General features: G+C 37.1%; 1 protein-coding gene across 2 annotated transcripts; it reads left to right on the top strand.

Annotated features, from left to right (window-relative positions):
- Nucleotides 1–5780: 5780 nt before the first annotated feature.
- Nucleotides 5781–18255, top strand: SYT4 (synaptotagmin 4). 2 transcript variants are annotated; one of them, XM_075740546.1, is made up of 4 exons: nucleotides 5781–6286; nucleotides 9085–9899; nucleotides 11569–11689; nucleotides 14772–18255. In XM_075740546.1, the coding sequence occupies exons 1-4, from the start codon at nucleotides 6253–6255 to the stop codon at nucleotides 15077–15079; spliced, it is 1278 nt and encodes a 425-aa protein (XP_075596661.1). In that variant the 5' UTR covers nucleotides 5781–6252; the 3' UTR covers nucleotides 15080–18255. The 2 variants fall into 2 exon arrangements, with proteins under 2 accessions (XP_075596661.1, XP_075596662.1); XM_075740547.1 differs by having other exon boundaries at nucleotides 5811–6286; nucleotides 9085–9893; nucleotides 14772–15415.
- The last annotated feature ends 204 nt before the right edge of the window (nucleotides 18256–18459 follow it).

The raw sequence follows: 18459 nt of genomic DNA, 5'->3' as shown, positions 1-18459 counted from the left end.
TGGCTGACTTGCTGAGGGTGTACTCAATCACATTGCCAATGTTGCCAACAAAGATGTTAAACAGTATTGGTCCTAATATCAACCCTGAGGAATGCCACTCATCACTAGGCAAAAAGGCCTGTCTAAAGAAGTCTGAATTAATTAGGTAAGAAATTCAAATTAATTTGAACCTTCTAATACCATAACACTGCTCTAAAATATCAGCCTAATTCCTAATTCTTTATTTGAGTTATGCTTTAACTGCTAATGCTAAGCAAAAGGCAAAAGAGATTCCTGATATAAGTAAGGTTCTGATTCTGTTTCCTATTTTCAGCATTGTTGGTATTAAAACCTGTGCTTGAAGAGGCAGCAGCTATCAGGATGAAAGGGTGTTCTATCTATCTCCTGAGTTATCTATAGCCCTGGCTGAAAGTGTAAGAGTTGTTCTGACTCACCTGGATTGCAGAGCCTGTAAAATATATATAGACACTGTAATTTTACCAGCTCACACACATACTACCATTCATGAACCTTAACATGTTAAAACCAGTAGAATATAGCTGTTATTGAAATAAAACTGTCACCTGAAGTGATATATTGCCTGCAAAAAATTATCTTAAAAATAATGAAAAAAAGCAAGAAATAACATAGGAATTATTAGTATCTGCTACCTCCAAAACCAAAATCTGCTTCTTGATATCTTATTACAGAAATATACCTGTTACACCCAGAGAGCTGATCTGCAGACACTTTGGAAAGATCATACATGCCAGTACATACAGACTGAAATCACCCTGGAGCCTTTGATGCAAAAATTTAATTGCAACAGTGAGGACTATTTATTTTTCCTCTCTTGATCCACTGTGTGAAATTGCAGGGAGGTCCTACTGTGAAAAAAAAGAAAACAAAATACACATCATTGTGTACTTAACAAAAGATTGTGCAAGCTGCCCCAAATTCTGAAGGGACAGAGACATTTCTCATGCTTGAAAGAACCTTGTCATCAGACAACCAATGATGCTTCCTTAATATAATCATCACCACTGAACTACTGAAATAGTATCCCTCACCCAATCTTACCATCTCATCAAGACATTGATCTACAGTGTCGCTATAGAGAAGAAAAATACTTGATTTATTTTTTTCTTTTAAAATGAGTAAATGCAACAGCAACTTTAGACAGCTCACCTAACACGAGGAATGGAGGTCAACCCTAAACCTGGCATACCAAACTTCATGTCTGTGTGTGCAATAGGTGTTCTAAATTCCCACTATAGAAAAGAAGAGTCTGGTGAATACAGCCAATGGAGTCAAGAGAAAGGTTCTGCTCAACCTAAAGCTAGTCCCTTCAGCATGACTCAATTTCAAGTTTAAAACATTAATTTAAACTTCGGCACATCTGTAGATGAGCTAAGAAATTTATTCTGTTGCTTAAATGACGTTATATAATGATGTTTGAGGCAGCTTAGCTAGACCAACCACTCTAGCAGGCTGGTCTACCTCACCTTTAGCTGCTGCTCCAGGTTTGAACAGGTCTCCTGTTCACCCTGTCTTATATCCTCTAGTTCTGTATGGATGTTTAGGGCTTTTCAGTGACTCCAGACACACGTTCAGAGACAATTCACCCAAACTCCAGAGTAAGAAAAATTCACCTCTAGATTTGTAGGCCTGAAATTAGATGCCTAGATATTGTTTATGAGCTGAATGATGACTTAGTTACCTAAATCCATATCTTTTGTGCCATTTCAGGAACTATGTGGTATCTGATGTATTCACATGGAACTGGTAATTGCAGCCCAGAAAATGTACACCGTTCTGCAGCAGAAACTGGAGGTCATGCTGAAATATTTCATGTAGTACCGGACATTGAAATGTGTGAAGCTGAATTCAGTCACAACCTAGGGAGAAACGATAAGTTTGTAAGGTCAATTAGGCAGCAGGCTGAGTCTTCAGGTGACAAGTCCAGGCTTGTGGGTGTGCGTGGCACCCAAAAACATGCCTTTAGGCATTTAAGGAGTGTCAAAGGCTGAGAGATGAGACAGGGAGGGATGCTGGTCCCATTTCTACTGTCTAATTGTAGAGCTAACTGAAGAGGAAATTAAGTAGAGTGTAACTACTCAAAACCTAGATCCCTTTGAAGCTGTTTGACTTACAGAAGCATTGAATGCTCTGCGCTTCCCAAAATCAGGGAATGATACCTGTGTTCTAGCTGAGGTTTTATTTTGCAAGCATAATTGGAGGGTTTGATTTTCATAGGTGCTGAATAGTATTAATTAATGTCTGTGGTTTGGCACCTGGCAATGGCAGAACTCAAAATTAGATGTTATTTTTGAAAATATGAAACTCTGTCTTTAAGCTCCAGGGAAACGTTTCACAAAGGTGGAAAGGGGCTGTTTCACCAGCTTCACCTCATACATATAAATGACTGAGTTTTATTTAAAAATGTTGGTTGACTTTTGGGGCAAAGAGAAGGGAGATCTTGTTTAGATTTTTTTTTTTTTTTTTCTTTTTTAAGGGGACAGAATTGGGTGTTCTTCACACACAGGTTTTGGGATCTAAAGAATGGTGACAGTTCATTTGCAGGTGGTGGATCACCTTTTCCAGCCCCATATGCTTATTTGAGGACTATCTGCTTTGGGAAGTATATGGACTCTGTCTCTTAGCAACCACCCTCCCTCTTCTTGGAGTAGCAGGAGGATGCTCTGCGCATGCATGTGTACCAGTAATCTCATTTTCAGACCGCAGAAGGCCTTGTTGTGATACAGTCAGCCTGATCACATAAAGAGATATTTTGCAGATGATCAATCCATTTCAACTCAGTGCAGACAAAATCTGAACCAGCTCCTTTTAATGTTCTGTCTCTGAGCTGAAAGTATTCGCGATCATTGTATCTTATTTTCTGGGAAAATTAAGAGAATATTACATTGGCAGTGAGTTCCTATTCTAAGTTTTTACTGAATTCTGTTGCGAACTGCGTGAAGTTTTGCTGAAGTATTCAGGATGTTTTGTTAGAACAGAGGGAAATGTGAAGAATGTATAGCCACAAAACTGGAGAGTCATTACTGTTATGTGGGACTGAACTGAAAGATAGTCACTTAATTGGTTAAGAAACACACAGGACTCATATGATGATTTTTCCCTCTGGCTACTTGTCAGAAGTGTAATGAAGCAGCAGTGAGCTGGTTATGTATCTTTGTGTTTGTACTACCTACATGGGTGTACACTAGTCATTCAGGGCTGATGGGTTTAAGACGTACACTAGATGGTGCTTGCACAACACAGGGAACAAAAAGTGCGTCTGTCTCAAGATGTGTCAGCAAGTCAATACTCCACCTCCTCCTCCAGTATTTTCTGTGATGTGCATTCTGCTCCATTAAGTGGAGTCACATAATTAAATACAGAAGATTCACTAGTGATGTAAAAAAATGGTTATTTGCTGTTTCAGTGACCAAGCAAATAAAGAGATAAAAGCACTCATTTACATATCTGTATACATGTTTATGCATGTGTATGTATATACACAGTCTTGGTAACTCCAAGTTTCTAAAGACAGAGATCTGGTATTGTGAAACCTTTTCTATATTACTTTAACGAGCTACACATGCACAGAACTGAAATGAAAGGAAGGGCTCTTTTGTATTTGTACAGCACCCAGCACTATACAGGTGTCAACTAGTCTCTAAAATAAACTACCAGGAATTTTGCAAAAGGAGAAGTAAATAAAGAAAAAAAAGGAGGTTACGTATCTTTCCTATTTCATCAGCATTGACACAGAAAAGAAAAAGAAAAAATAAAACCCTGAATGCTGAAGGAATTTATCTCTGTGCACTATATAAAAGCATATAAATTGTGCGAAAGCTTTTTATATATCCTTGGGACATTGGAGAAACTAAAGGGAAAAAAACCCGAATCAATCATTGTTATATTTCTATGTGTTCCATAAATTTTGTGTATATCAACAAAGAATGTCCTGGATTTCATTCAAAATAAAAATAAAAAGCTTCACAAATTATTGACAATAATTCAAGTGTCAACATAATATATATGCTCACCATATCCCAGCTCATATAGGCTAAACACACTACCAAGATATACCATATATTGATTCTCAGTCTATTGTTTTTAAAGTCCAGGCATAGTAACAGCTTACAATAGTTTAACATCCCAATTAAACATATTCAATTCTAAATTTCTTTAAAGATCTTGTTTATTTCAGTTGTGTCTGGAGGCTCATATACCTGGAATGTGGTATCATTTAAAATCAAATGTAATTGCTTTTAATGCATGCACATTTTAAGCAAGGCTTGAGTTTGGACAGAGAAAGGGAAGTGGATATCAGGGCTGGGCAGAAGGAGGACTGCCAGAAAGAAGAGAGAAGTTGAGCCAGATTTGCTTGGATTGCTGCCAACATGCGAACCCAAACATCCCAAATGAAACTGTGCTGCCAAAACACAAAGAAGAGCTAAACAATGGTTTCTGCAGTCTTCTAATAACTAAGTTAATTGTAGTCCAGGTGTTTGTAAGAGGAACAGCGGTGGCAAGCTACTCTCTGGTTTGTAATGAAGTTTGGGGTAGTGGATATAACTTTTCCTGGAAGAGTTGTGCAGGTGTATACCAAGGCCAAGTTGCTGAAGGTGTAACAGAAGCAGATAAGCATAAATATTATTAACCAATAGGTTTTCAACTCTCAGGCTAAGCCAGGCACTTCATTCAGCTGTGTTTTGACACTAATTGATTCCTTGGCCTTCCTATTTTAATTTTTCTGAAATACAAGAAGCTTCACTGGAGTCACCGTGATGCAAGAACATGCTTTAAAGTGGGCAAAGACTTACTAGCTTCCAAGTGGCTCATCATGGAGTGTGGCCATGCCAGACTATGCCTGCATCTGGATTTTGTTATTTAGAAAAGCAACAACACCTGTTTCCCATTTATGCAGCAGAATTAGCAGTTGGGCTCCAAACTTGGCTGATACGATTCTTTCTGAATCCAGGAGGAGTCAGATGCCAGGTGCTGACTTTTGCAGCTCTGTTGCACCAGGATTTATCCTGGGTTATTATACACTGTAGCAGTTCTAGTTACAGGCAGCCCTGCTTTCTCATTCTGTCTCTCCCCTTTCCTCCTGCCTGTCTGCCTCCCCCCACCATATTCTCAGTCCAGATTAGGAGACAGACGTTTAAACCTGGCAAAATCCAGGGGTATCTGGGCAGATCCAGCTCTTTCCTAGACCTACAAGAAGGTCAAGAGGAGAAGAGAAATATAGTTCCAAAGTGGGGACTGAGTGTTTTTGTGGGTGTGGGTGGTGGGAAGAAGCAGGGAAGAGGGACAGGGAGAAGGCACATTGGGAGTTTTCATGATTCAAATCCAGTAAGTGTATCACATCAGCCATGGGAGAACAGTGTGCCTTGCAGTGGGAGCCAAGGTGTCTGGACCATCTAAGCTGGCATCTCCTTCACATTGTTGTAGCCTGTCCAGCTGACAGATAAATAAGCAAATAAATAAATGTTACCCCATTAAAACAGACACACCCATGTATTACACAACATGCACCGAATCACAGACATTAGCATTTCACTGTTTGTGTCCGAGGGAGTGTGAGAGCTCATATCCTGCAGCAGGGCAGTTAAAATAATCGATGAGTGCGTGTTCAATCCCCAGGAAGGGGGGGGGGGGGGGGGGGGAGGAGGGAGGGAGGGGAAAAGAAAGAAGGGAGGGAGACAGCGGGAGGGAGGGAGGGTGTGGTGGTTGGGGAGGGGGGATGGGAGGTGGGAAAGGTGCTGATTTCAGCCCTGTAGCGTCAGGATTGCGTCAATTTGGGTTTCAACCACGTCTTCAGTCTCAGAGCGGAGCTACTCAGAAGAGCCAAAACAGGAAGGGGGTTGCAAATCAGTGTGCAAAGGGGAGGATCGAAGCTTCCCCTCCCCCCCTTTCTCCAGCCCCCTCGCAGCCTCCTCCTCCACCTTCCCCACCGCTCGCGTCTCCGGGTTTTGGGGTTTTTTTGTTATTATTATTTTCTTTCTTTAAAAAAAAACAAAAAAAACCAAAAACCAAACAAAACACAACAAACCAAAACCCAAGCTGGAAAAGACGGTTGCCCGGGCGCTGTGAGAGCGGAGAGCCGGGGTACAGCAGGGCAGGTCGCTCGGTAACGGGGGAGGCAGCTCCCTATCCCGGACGGCGGCTTCCGCACCCCGGACGGCTGCTCCAGCACCGCGGACAGCGGCTCCAGCACCGCGGACAGCGGCTCCAGCACCGCGGACAGCGCACGCCGCCAACATGGCTCCGATCGCGGCCAGCCGCCAGCAGTTCGGTAAGCGCGTCCCGGCCCCAACTCCCAGCCCGCGGGGCTGGGGGCTGCTCCCCTCCCCAGGCGAAGTGCACGCAGGCAGCTTCTGCCGAGCCACCCAGCGCCTCCCAGCACGCAGCTTGTTGGGAAGAACCTGTTTTTCCCCAGTTCTCTTCGACCTCAGAAGTTGTGTGAATTTATTTTCTTTCCCTTCTCTCTCTCTCTCTCTTCTTTCCTCCCTAACCTGTTCCCCTCGGTAAAGCACCAGGAGAGGTAAGAGGTCTGTGTAGATGCGTTTTCAGCTGGGAGAGGTTTGGGCTTGTTTTCTCTGTCTTGGTTAAAGTAGTGTGGCTTCAGAGTTAAATGATGTAAATGCATCCTGTGCCACAGAGAAAATATTTGCTCAAGCCATTCTTTGAATAATTGCCTTTTTTTTTTTTTTTTTTCTTGTTGTAGAGAAAGATTTGTCAACTGTTAGTTAAAGTGAAAAGTACTCTTGTAAAGGACCTTGCTAGGAAGATGAAAATACAGGATCCCAGTGTTTTTAGCTAAACAGCTGCATCTTGATCAGCCTGGGTTCACTGAGAATAGCAATGATAACAATGAACTTTTCAGTTGTTTAATTCCATGCACTAGATGTAGGATGATTAACTATGATACCGGAAGTTTCAGAAACAGTCGTGTATGTGCACTTATAAAATAGTACATAAATAGCTTTATTCAGAAAAGCACTAAGTAGTAATGTTTCTCAACTCTGCTTTACAAATATTAACTTTAGTCTGGATTATATTTGCTTTGGCAGTGTTATTTTTTCAAGGATCACTGCAATGACTTAGGTGAAGTGACTCCAGATTGATATCACATAACTGAAATAATAACTTCTCTGAGGATCAATAGGTGATATTTCCTATTAATACACCCCCTTGAATGTTAACCAATTGATTTACATTATGACAACAAGAAATTCAGGTTGCAACATAATTAGTTTTAGATATAAAACAATTTTAGTTACCATTTCATCTTCTTTGCTACCCCACCCACTTGATGTTTCTAACCACATTTGTGACATCATGCTTATCTAATTATTTATTTAAGGAAGATAATTACCACTGCTTTGAGTAGTTGTAGAATTAAAATATAGCATAATTTCCATTACTATAAAAGTCTGTCATCACATGTAAAATTATTGTAAATGTACAAATAATTCTTAAAAGCTATTAAAGTATTCTGACTAGTTTTCAATGACTTCTGGATTTCTACCTTTATACCATGTATGTTTAATTTTCTGCAGCTCAGGGAATTCTTGAAACTCAGAGTCACATGCTTAACTTAGAAAAAACACTTTTTTGGTTATTTATATAAATTTTAGTCATTTCATTAAGTGCTTACAATTAAGTATGTAGACTGATACAGCTTGTAGGCAAAGGAAAAGTGACATTAATACTGTCAGAAAAAATTAATAACCAGGCCTGATCCTCTCTGTGCTGGAACATTATGTCCTACTTTGCTCTGAGAGCATTGTTGTGGATTTTTTTTAAATCATCCTACTAAACCCCAAAGGTATAGTGGCAGCACATCTATCTGGCCAGCTTTTACCTGGATGAAGCTGATTTAGTAATACATAGAGGGAGATAGTTTTGCTTTTCTCATCCAGAATGATCTGCTAATCATTTGAGAGAGAACCAGAACTGTTACACAATTGCCTTTATGCGTAAACAGTGTCATGCCATTAATATTCTACTAGTTTTCCAATGTTGTGGGGAATAAAGATTAAGCTCTGATTGTTACATTGTGGGAAGCTTAAACTCACTTAGTAGTGTTACTTATGGGCAAAATTGGATTTCCAATTAGTGGTGCTCATTTGCCCCTTTGATGCATGCTTTGAAGGGCTAATGATACTCTATATGTAACTAATGTATCCACATGACAATTGAGGTTGTAATACTTGCTCAGTTTTCTCTTTATTCAGTTGGAAGTGTAAGATTTGTATTAAGGTAGAAGACAATTATGTTTTAATGTTTTTATTACGTACTCCTAAAAAGTAGTGACCCTTCCTGTAAACTCCCCATAGCTTTGATTCATACTGTATTAAATGCAAAGCTTAGTGGTTATCAATGACACACTTAATAGTTTTTTTTCAGCTTTGGACTCACATGTGACTGTCCAATGTCACATCCATCTAGAAAAGACACTTGGTATATAATTATTCTAAATTTTCTTGATAGACTTCCTTCTGCAAAGTATTGAAAATCCCATTGAAATTGTTGAGTGTTATAACCTCCAATTAAACTCGGTTCTTTCAAGAGATACCTCCAGGCATTTATGGGATCGTACCATAAAAATGAGTTAATTGAGTGTACAAAGTATTCTAGGAAGCAGTGTGAAAAGCAGACAACGTATCTATAAGTAATGCATATTTCAGAATCTGATTTATCTAACCAACAAAGCTCTATAAACTTAAAGCTGAAACCTTCTGAGACCTGGCATTACTCATAGATATATAAACTCAGGAACTACGTACAGAGGGATGAGATAGTTGAGGAATTACTAATGGTTATTACTATTAGGATGAAAATAGTATTTTCCTCCCAAACACTCTTGTGTATGGAAAAATACTAACATAAAGTGTGCCTTAGCATGGAACTACACATTCATGCCTGCAGATGGCGAGCAATATGTAAAATGCAAAGCACTTTCAGTCTGTCGATCCTGCTGCTGTTATGATCTCATATATGTTTTACTAAATTATTACTTTATTAAATATCACACAGAGTCCAAGGCATTGCTGCTTATGTGCTTGTTGCTATTTATTTGATTTGCAGATGAAATTCCTACAGTGGTTGGGATCTTTAGTGCATTTGGCCTTGTCTTCTCTGTCTCCCTTTTTGCTTGGATCTGCTGTCAACGTAAATCTTCCAAATCCAATAAGACCCCTCCATATAAGTTTGTCCATGTGCTGAAGGGGGTTGATATTTACCCTGAGAATCTCAACAGTAAGAAGAAGTTTGGAGCAGATGATAAAAATGAAGCAAAGAACAAATCAGCGATGCCAAAGAATTCTCTCCATCTTGACCTGGAGAAGAGAGATCTAAATGGCAACTTCCCCAAAACAACCCCTAAAATCCAGAGCTCTCCAGATCCTGAAAATTTGTCTCCTAAGCACTTTGTAGAAAGGAAGAAAGATTCAGTATCCCCTGATAGTTTAAAATCTATCACTTCCCTATCATCTGAAGATAAACAAGACAAGCTAGGAACTCTCTATTTCTCCTTAGAGTACAACTTTGAGAAAAAGGCATTTGTAGTGAACATCAAAGAAGCACGTGGGTTGCCAGCAATGGATGAACAGTCAATGACTTCTGATCCCTACATCAAAATGACAATCCTGCCTGAGAAAAAGCACAAGGTGAAAACCAGAGTGCTGAGAAAAACCTTAGATCCAGCTTTCGATGAGACCTTCACATTTTATGGGATCCCCTATAGCCAGATTCAAGATTTAACACTTCACTTTATAATCTTGAGCTTTGACAGGTTTTCCAGAGATGATGTCATTGGAGAAGTCCTCATTCCCCTCGCAGGAATTGAATTGTCAGAAGGAAGGCTGCTAATGGACAGAGAGATCATCAAAAGAAATGTTAGGGTAACATATTTTTTATTTCAACTTTAAAAGTATTGTGCTAGTGTTAGCTATGATTCTTATGTAATGCTGCTAGCATCTTGGAAAGAAAAGGGAACAACGTCATCATGCAAGTCATGGAGACGCTTTCATAATGGCAGTATGAGGAAGCAATTACACAAATGTAATAAAAGTACATTACAATGACCGTGTTGCAAGAAATTCCTAATGCCCTAAAACTCTACCTACTTATTCAGCTGGTCCAGAAGGTTTGAGTGGACCCATTTGCATTAGGTCAAGAGGCCTCAATTCACATTAATTTGCTTTAAAGGGAAAGAATGCAGAGATTTATATATTATTCCCCTTCTCCTACCTCCCCTCTTCTGTTTGAAATTGTTCTTTCTTAAAGCTTATTGAAGTCAATGTATATCTTTACTTCAACTACATGGCTTTTATAGCAGATTCTTAAAGAATGTAGGTAGCCTTTAGTTAAGGAACTGGAACCTGTTAGAGACTCTGTTGTTGATGCAGTAGTATGTTCTTACACTTCAGTGCTGTTACTACCTTTTGTCTCGAGAACTGTGACAGAGGCTGCAGCTCTACTAAGGATGGTAAGACACGAGGGAGAAGCCAAAGCCTTACCAAAGTCCATGGCAAAACACACTGACTTCACTGGGCTAAAAGTATTTCATACCATTTTGTCTCATTTCAGAATGTAAAGATCACTTCAATGATTTAAAATGCCAGCCAGGGTTAAACCACATGACCTTCACAGCTGAACCACAGAAATGCACATGCATCACTACACATCTCTTAATCTCTACTAAGGAAGTGGAATGTGTATTGACTTTCAAGTTGATTGTTTTCAAACAGCAAGCATGTTGCCAAATCAAATAAATGTCTACTAGACAACATACCTATAACTAATAATACTATTTTGCAATTCCATTAATATAATACAACAACTATAACTATGTCACTGATATTTTGTTGATAACTTATTGGGTTTTCTGGTATATAAGTTATTATTTTTGCTTGTTTCCCTTGCATTCATCCTTTCTGTGAAATAAACTACTCCTGCAAATTCAAATCTAATAATCATAGAGAAAGTCTTTGATCTCATTTTTATTTCATGTATATTGTACTACTTTAGACAGTGTTAGGTATGAAATTTCACTAACTGTTTGAATCCTTCCTGTGTAAAAACATTTTACTGAAGAGGTTGGGTTTTTTTAGGGTGTTGGGGTTCGGTTTTTTGGTTTGTTTTTTTTTTTTGGTTGGTTTGTTGTTTTTTAATTTGCCTTTGTTCAATTCTTATTTTTCAATATTTATTTTACAGAATTTTATTTTGCTTAAGAACTTTTTTGTTCACTGAGATTTTTTTCTCAGGATGTAGGATTTCATTTCTAATCTCTGAAGCTAATGATGTCAAGTCAAGCTATATTTTCACATATTATTCATTTTTGTTCAGTCTAATAACAAACCATAAGAACAGTTATACAACTATAATAGAGGGAAATTATATTTGCTATGTAAAGCAGCATAGCTCCATAAGGTATATATATCCTCTTATACCATATCAGAACATATAGTTATGTGACATTTCATAAATCTTCTTAATTCTGGTTTAAAGCTTGGTCAATATAATTGCTTATAAATAGTCTTATTTGTTTTTTTTCTTTCATTTCCTCAGAAATCATCTGGGCGTGGAGAATTACTGGTCTCTCTCTGTTATCAGTCTACAACAAACACACTCACTGTGGTTGTTTTAAAAGCCAGGCATCTACCTAAATCAGATGTGTCAGGATTATCAGGTAATGGTTTTATTAATGAATATGCCCTAAGAATATAAAACAGACAGAAGAGAGCTGCAATGTGGCATTTCATAGACTAAAAATATCCCCTAAATGCAGAAATGGTGTCTCTATTATTTGCAGCCTATTCATTTTATTCACATCTAGGTCAATGCTTTATTTTCCAAGATATGTATTTTATAAATTTGTTCTTCAATCACATGTTAAAAAAACATGACATCTGTTAACAGTGGAAACCAATGAGTTTTGTGATTGTCTTGAGCAAAACCCATCTGCCATAAGTATGAGATGTTGTTTGCAGATAAAAAAGCTTTTATTTATGACCAAAAAAAAAAAATCAGTTTATTTGTAGAAGATCAGTATTGAGTGAGAATATCATATGGTTTATTTCAGCTTAGTACCAAGAAAAGCAACCAGTTACATCTGTGCAGAATTTGGCCCACTAAGCACTAACATTTATTTGGCAAAGTGAAAAGGTGAACTATGCCGGTGTTGGAAGCAGGTTGTGACATAATACCCATGCTTTATCATGAGCTGTACTTTGGGTGCACTAAGAAGGAGCAGGTTTTGCACTCCCTTCTCCTGGTCTTGTTGTGCCATTTTGCATTTAGTGGAACCTCCTTTGAAGCCAATACTAGAACTGCACGTAGATGTACATAAATACTAGATAACATAATAACAGAATAAAATTTAATGTACTATATAGTAAGGATAAGACAACCACAGAAAAAGAACAGTACACAACAAAGGAATATACAAAGAGTAGCACATCTGCTGTTGATTCTGTATAGGACTGGGAGTCTTTCATTTTTACAGGAGTTTGTTGAAAGAAGCAGAAGAAGTAGCAGCTTTGGGAACCACTGAATCATAATTACTACAGCCAATAATACAGTCTTTCTACTTCTCATACCAAGAAATACTGCAATTTACCTAGAGAGCTAACCCATCCTGGATCCAATAAAACAAAGCTATAGATTAGTCCTATTTACATGGTGGAGTTCCATTGAAATCTTCCTTCTGATCTCAATTTTATTCACATATCATAAGGAGAAAAGATATAAAAAATGGAACCCAACAGTTTACTCCACTATAAGAGAACATACATTCTTTTGATAATCCACCCCAAAGTCACAGCAAATAGTGGAAGTTCCATGAAGACAGCATGAGAGCAAGCTGATCTCAACAAAGTCTGGCTGAGAAAATAAATTGAAAACAAAAGCCCTCCTAGTCTCAGCAGCCACCTGGACCCTATAGCACATCCTGACTATTCATTTGTCTACTGTACCTCTTATGAATAAAGCTATAAATTCTGTTTGCTCTTTCTGCTTCCTTCAGTACAACCTTGCTAACTATAATAGGAATATCATGTTTCTAAGAGATACAGGTATCCATGCTACACCTGGACACCTAGTTCATTTAGACAGTTCTTCATTATTTGCTGTTCATCAGAAAAGCCAAGTTCAATAGATGTTTGGTTATCAGTAGCATACTGCACTCACAATAGTCCTTATTTCCTCTGTGACTTTCACCTCAGCCAAAATAAATCTTGGACAAATAGGAGGGTGAAATGGTGTTTCTATGGGGTCAACTAAACAGATGCATAAATCAAACTCTTTAGAAAGATGGGAACTTTTTTACTCAGAAGCTGTTCCATTCCTATATCTGCCTTTGTTTCCTTTATTGCTGGTGTTGAGGTCTCCTAATAGACCTAATAAAATCAAGAGCAACATTCTAGCCGTATCTAATAGATGGTCAGAAGTAACAGTCAGAAATTGTCCTTTAAACTGAAGTGAACAACAGTGTAAATCCACTGATGGATACTGAATTTGATATTATTAATGCTTGTGTAGCATATATACATTCCAAAGCCAATGAAAATTTAAATTATATTAAACCCTATTTTTAGGATGTTGACTATAGTGATAGAGTATGAAAGTGAAGATGTATTCTGTCATATCTTACTCCTGTTAAACTATTGTCAGTTCAAAGAAACAAAAAGCTTTTCACCATCCAACCATTTCAGTCTGATAACTTTGGCATAACATTTCTAAAAATGGTTCATTTTTAATTTTACTTTTTTAAAAAATGTATTCAACTATTCTTGATATTTATTAACTGATTGTTTACATAGACTATCTTGTTTGACTGTTCAGTAGAAAGGATTTTGTATTGCATCTTTGCACCATGAGAATTTGGAAAAAGTACCACATTTGCATTGAAATAAATGCCAAGGTACTTGAAAGGGATTTTTAAAGCATTCTCTAGAATTCCTCTGAAGGAGGAATCTAGCCATTGTTGAAGACATTAGCAGAGGAATCTTGCAACAATTGAATAATTACGGAGAATGCAAACAGACAAAGTTAGTTGACAGCTTAACATATGCACATTTTCCCTTCCCTTCTTCAACAATAGTACAGCACAGACATAAAGTCAAGTACATATCTTAACAAGAAATGTAGCTTTACATTTAGAGTTTAGTGTTAAATTTGTTCAATAAAAATTGGTGGGAGTAATTTAATCAAGGTAATTGACTTTGATAGAACCACAAGAGGAATGAATTTGACCCATTCAACCATTCTCTCAGGACAAGCTTTTTCTCTCATTTCTGAGGATCTTCTTTGCATCAGTCTTACTAACCTCAATGATTATCCCCTACTGGTAGAACATGTGAAAAGCAGATTTCTGTTACACATAAATACACAATGATATGTTTTGTCAGGGTCCATTAGAATTTTACATACTTTCAGACCACCTTTGCATGTATTAAAGACGTTATTAGGGTTAATAGACTACAGGGCAAGATTTATCTCATGAAGGAGACACCTGTATTTGGTCAGATCCTTCACAGCCTAAACTTCGCTGAGTACCTTGATTACATCCTTTGTAACCATAAAGGGAGCTTAAAGGGACTAATTCAGATGTAAACATAAAAATTGGATGAGATTAATCATCTTTAATAACTTGAAACATCTCCTCATTGTGATGTAATATGGTAAGTTATGAAATTTAGCATTGACTAGATCAAGGAATTTCTAAATGATAGTGTTCAATAGCTGATCTGTGCTCTTTCTTTTCATTGCAGACCCTTATGTCAAAGTGAACCTGTACCATGCTAAGAAGAGAATTTCTAAAAAGAAAACCCATGTGAAGAAATGCACCCCCAATGCAGTGTTCAATGAATTGTTTGTCTTTGACATTCCTTGTGAGGGCCTTGATGATATCAGCATTGAATTTTTGGTTTTAGATTCAGATAGGGGGTCAAGGAATGAAGTCATTGGCCGGTTAACCTTGGGATCTTCAGCAGAAGGAACAGGTGGAGAGCACTGGAAAGAAATTTGTGAATATCCTAGGAGACAAATTGCCAAATGGCATATGTTGTGTGATGGTTAGCAGCTTAGAGGGGGTTGGAACTTGAAAAACTATATGTATTTCCATAGGCAAGGAGCAGTTTTCTTTCTTTGCTATATATAATTACAGGCTTGTAACTACAAGACTTTTTTGGGGGGTGGGGGAATAAAAACTGGATTGAATTATCAGAACAGAAGGTAACTAAATTTTCACAGTAAATAAAGGAATTTCTATTTCACTAGACTTTAACATAATTGAATTGGATTCATAGTCTTCTGAAGTTTAAATAACCTGAAACTTCTGAAGCACTATAAACTTCAATAAGAACAGACTATGTTTTATGAAAAAGTGACTGGAAACCTTATTAGTACTGTTATATAGATAGAGATAACCTCATTAAAATATATCACTAGATCTAAAAAAAAAAAAAAACCACCTGTGGCTTATTGGAGGAAGGGGATGAGTTTGTAAAAGCCATGGGTAATGAGGGTGAGTAGGAAGGGAATTCCTTCTGTCCCACCATCAAAAGCCTTCTTTTATGAAAATTCAATCATTATTTCTAAGTTTTGGTTACTTATACTTTGATCATCCCAAAGACTGAAGAGATTTTCAGCAATTTGCTTTACATATCACATCATGTGCAACTAGTTGTTTTATGTGTGGAAATACTGTATAATTATTTACACTTGGATTTTTTTAATTTGTATATATATAACTTGTTTTATTACAGTGATTGAAATAGATACATTCTACAAATCAATAAGCAAGTTAATATACGTTGTTTTGTTAAAAGGGCTCCTTTATGAGTGACTGCACATGTTACAGTATAGCTAGAATTTGGGATTAGATATGGCTTGCATTTTTTTCCTCTAGCAAGGATTACACTTTAAGCATTTCAAGCCATGGGAAAGCATTTCTGTTGAAATGAGGTAACATACACGATATTACAGTCAATGACCTTTCACCAATTATGTTTTAAGCTATTCAGTAATACGTACAGAAAAGTTGTTTCTTCTTTTGTTTCATTAAAGAACAACAAAATAATGAGACAGAGGACAAAATCTTATTCTGCTGTTTAACTTCCTGAACTGTAAGTAATGCCATTACACTCAGTAGGACTACTCCCAGCATACAAATTTTAATGCATTTTTAAACTTTTGCAGGATAGGAAACTAAGGTCATAGTATAATTTATACAATATTATGTTAGACAAACAATTTGAAAAGTGCATTTCACCTAGATTATATGCATCAATGTCCGTTACTGATTGTACTGAAAATTGGTTGTGGTAAGGGAAAATATATCCTGATTTCATGTTAGTGTGACATATGTGTGTTTAAACTTAAACTGTGTCAGGCTGGGGGACTATCAAGTGTAACATAAACAAGTATATAAATAAAGCATTTAGACCTGTGAAATTTGGTCACAACAGATAGATTTTTAGGTTGTCAGAACGATAGCACAACTATAAACAGATTATTTCCTAAAGTTTGTACACTGATTTCTGGTATAGAATTGTTTGCAAATATTACTCCTACATCATTTTCAGTTACAATATATATAGAGAAGAATATAATGATTTAGTTGTTGACATAAGAAAGACTTAAAAAGTGGAAAACAATTTTTAGTATCTTTTCCTATGTCATTTTGTCATGTGTAATCCCACTGAAGTGAATGAGACTATTTGGGGATTAAGGTATTGCTCAATGCAAATGCAGGTAACAGAATAGGCATACCAGGTAAAACAAACAAACAAACAAACAAAACTAACCCCCCCCCAAAAAAAACCCCGAACGTATGTTGGATTTCAAATTGCTTTCATTAAACAACAGACCCAAGTCTTATTCAAAACTCTTGGAGATTCACTGTTCACATTACTTGTTCTCATATGGCCAAATTATGTTTGCAGTAGAGGACACTGAAATATGAAATATGCAAGTAGACAAATAGTACTGGAAGAATTCTGTTGAGGCTCTTCCAGGTTTTGTTGTTGGTATTTTCTCCAGTTTTTGAGAATGTGTTTGATATAACAGTGTTTATAAAGTTCTGTAAAAATACATTTTCAAAATAACATAAACATGCTTTTTATGATAATGCTCAATGTAAAAAAACCTGCGTATTGTATGTACAAAGGAGAAGAATCTTTTTTGCTTCTTTCTTTAGAAAGCTGATTAACTGCTTAAGGGCTAGAGTTTGCCAGCCACATTCAAGCAGAGCTAATCCAAAGCCACCAAGTTGAGGGAAAGATGCCCACAGTCTTCAATGGGGTTTGAAGTGCAATCACAGAGCAAAACTCAACCCAGGAATATCAATGGGACCATGGATAAGGGGAGTCATGATTTGATCTGATGGAGACTAGGAGAGTTTCAGTACCACACAACCAAACTTTTTACAATTTGTGGTAAGGAAAGAACTTTACACTGAAAGTGATTGCATGAAAGAGAGTGGGACAGCTTGTAATTAAAAAATATTGAGGTTTTGTATATTGGCCCACAAGTAGTACATTATCTCTAAAAATGAGATGACAGGAGTCATCTGTCTCCAATGGACACAAATTTTGACATTAGGAGAAAAAAAATCCACCTTTGTGAATTAATGGTGGGCTGTGACCATGCTTCATTTTGCATCCAACAAGTCATCATCATTTTTTTTTCAACTTTCTATAGAAGCTTGAGGGTTAATATTTCTACCAGCTAAATAGCAGTTGTTGTTGGGGATAAAAGGTAGGAATAAGAAAGGGAAACAAAGTCATTTTTATTAAATCTAAAAAAAAACCTGTAAATAGAATTTTGTTTTTAATTTAAAGCAATGTTTAGCTTGGAAAGTTGAGTAAAGATGAGTTGTAACACATCTGTAAACCAGACAAGACAGGAGCGAATGTAGACCTGTACTGAGATGAGAAATTCTGCTGTTTTATAAAGTATTTAATTTTCATTGTGAATATCTTGAACTCTGTTAAGGATACTGTACTGTATTAAACATGTAAAAAAAGTATGTTTGTCTAAGTAGCTTACAAAAATAGTAACTCCTTGGATGGGAGACTATCCATGTCTGGAGATCTGTCGTAACTAAATTCCTGATTTGTTATGGTGTTGTAACTTAATAGAAGCTATTTGAGAGGAAGCATGGTGTATGAGATTTTGTAAGTTATTTGTGCTGGTTCTGTATGTTGTACCATGTGTGTAAGACAAGAATAAACTGCTGCTTTTGTTCATCCCATCCCAAAACAATTATCCCACCAATGTATCTTTTCCAGAGATTTCTGCTATTGTTTGTGTTCATGGTCTACTCTCTCATGCTTCTATCAAACAACATTTGCCTTACAAAGTCTTCCTCTTCTCATAGAGGTGGATTAGACTTGTTCTTCCAAATACTACCTGGGCATATCACATGTTCTTTATTCATAGCTTCTTGCCACATAC

Source organism: Balearica regulorum, chromosome Z (assembly GCF_011004875.1).
Source record: "Balearica regulorum gibbericeps isolate bBalReg1 chromosome Z, bBalReg1.pri, whole genome shotgun sequence".
In the NCBI taxonomy this organism is placed as follows: Eukaryota; Metazoa; Chordata; class Aves; order Gruiformes; family Gruidae; genus Balearica; species Balearica regulorum.
This window is presented reverse-complemented; position numbering and strand designations above follow the sequence as displayed.

Excerpts from the sequence above, each read along its gene's own strand:
- SYT4 (XM_075740546.1), top strand. The coding sequence starts at position 6,253 with ATGGCTCCGATCGCGGCCAGCCGCCAGCAGTTCG. Across the intron at positions 6,287-9,084 it reads GGCCAGCCGCCAGCAGTTCG|ATGAAATTCCTACAGTGGTT; the intron begins GTAAGCGCGTCC and ends TTTGATTTGCAG. Across the intron at positions 11,690-14,771 it reads AGATGTGTCAGGATTATCAG|ACCCTTATGTCAAAGTGAAC; the intron begins GTAATGGTTTTA and ends TTTTCATTGCAG.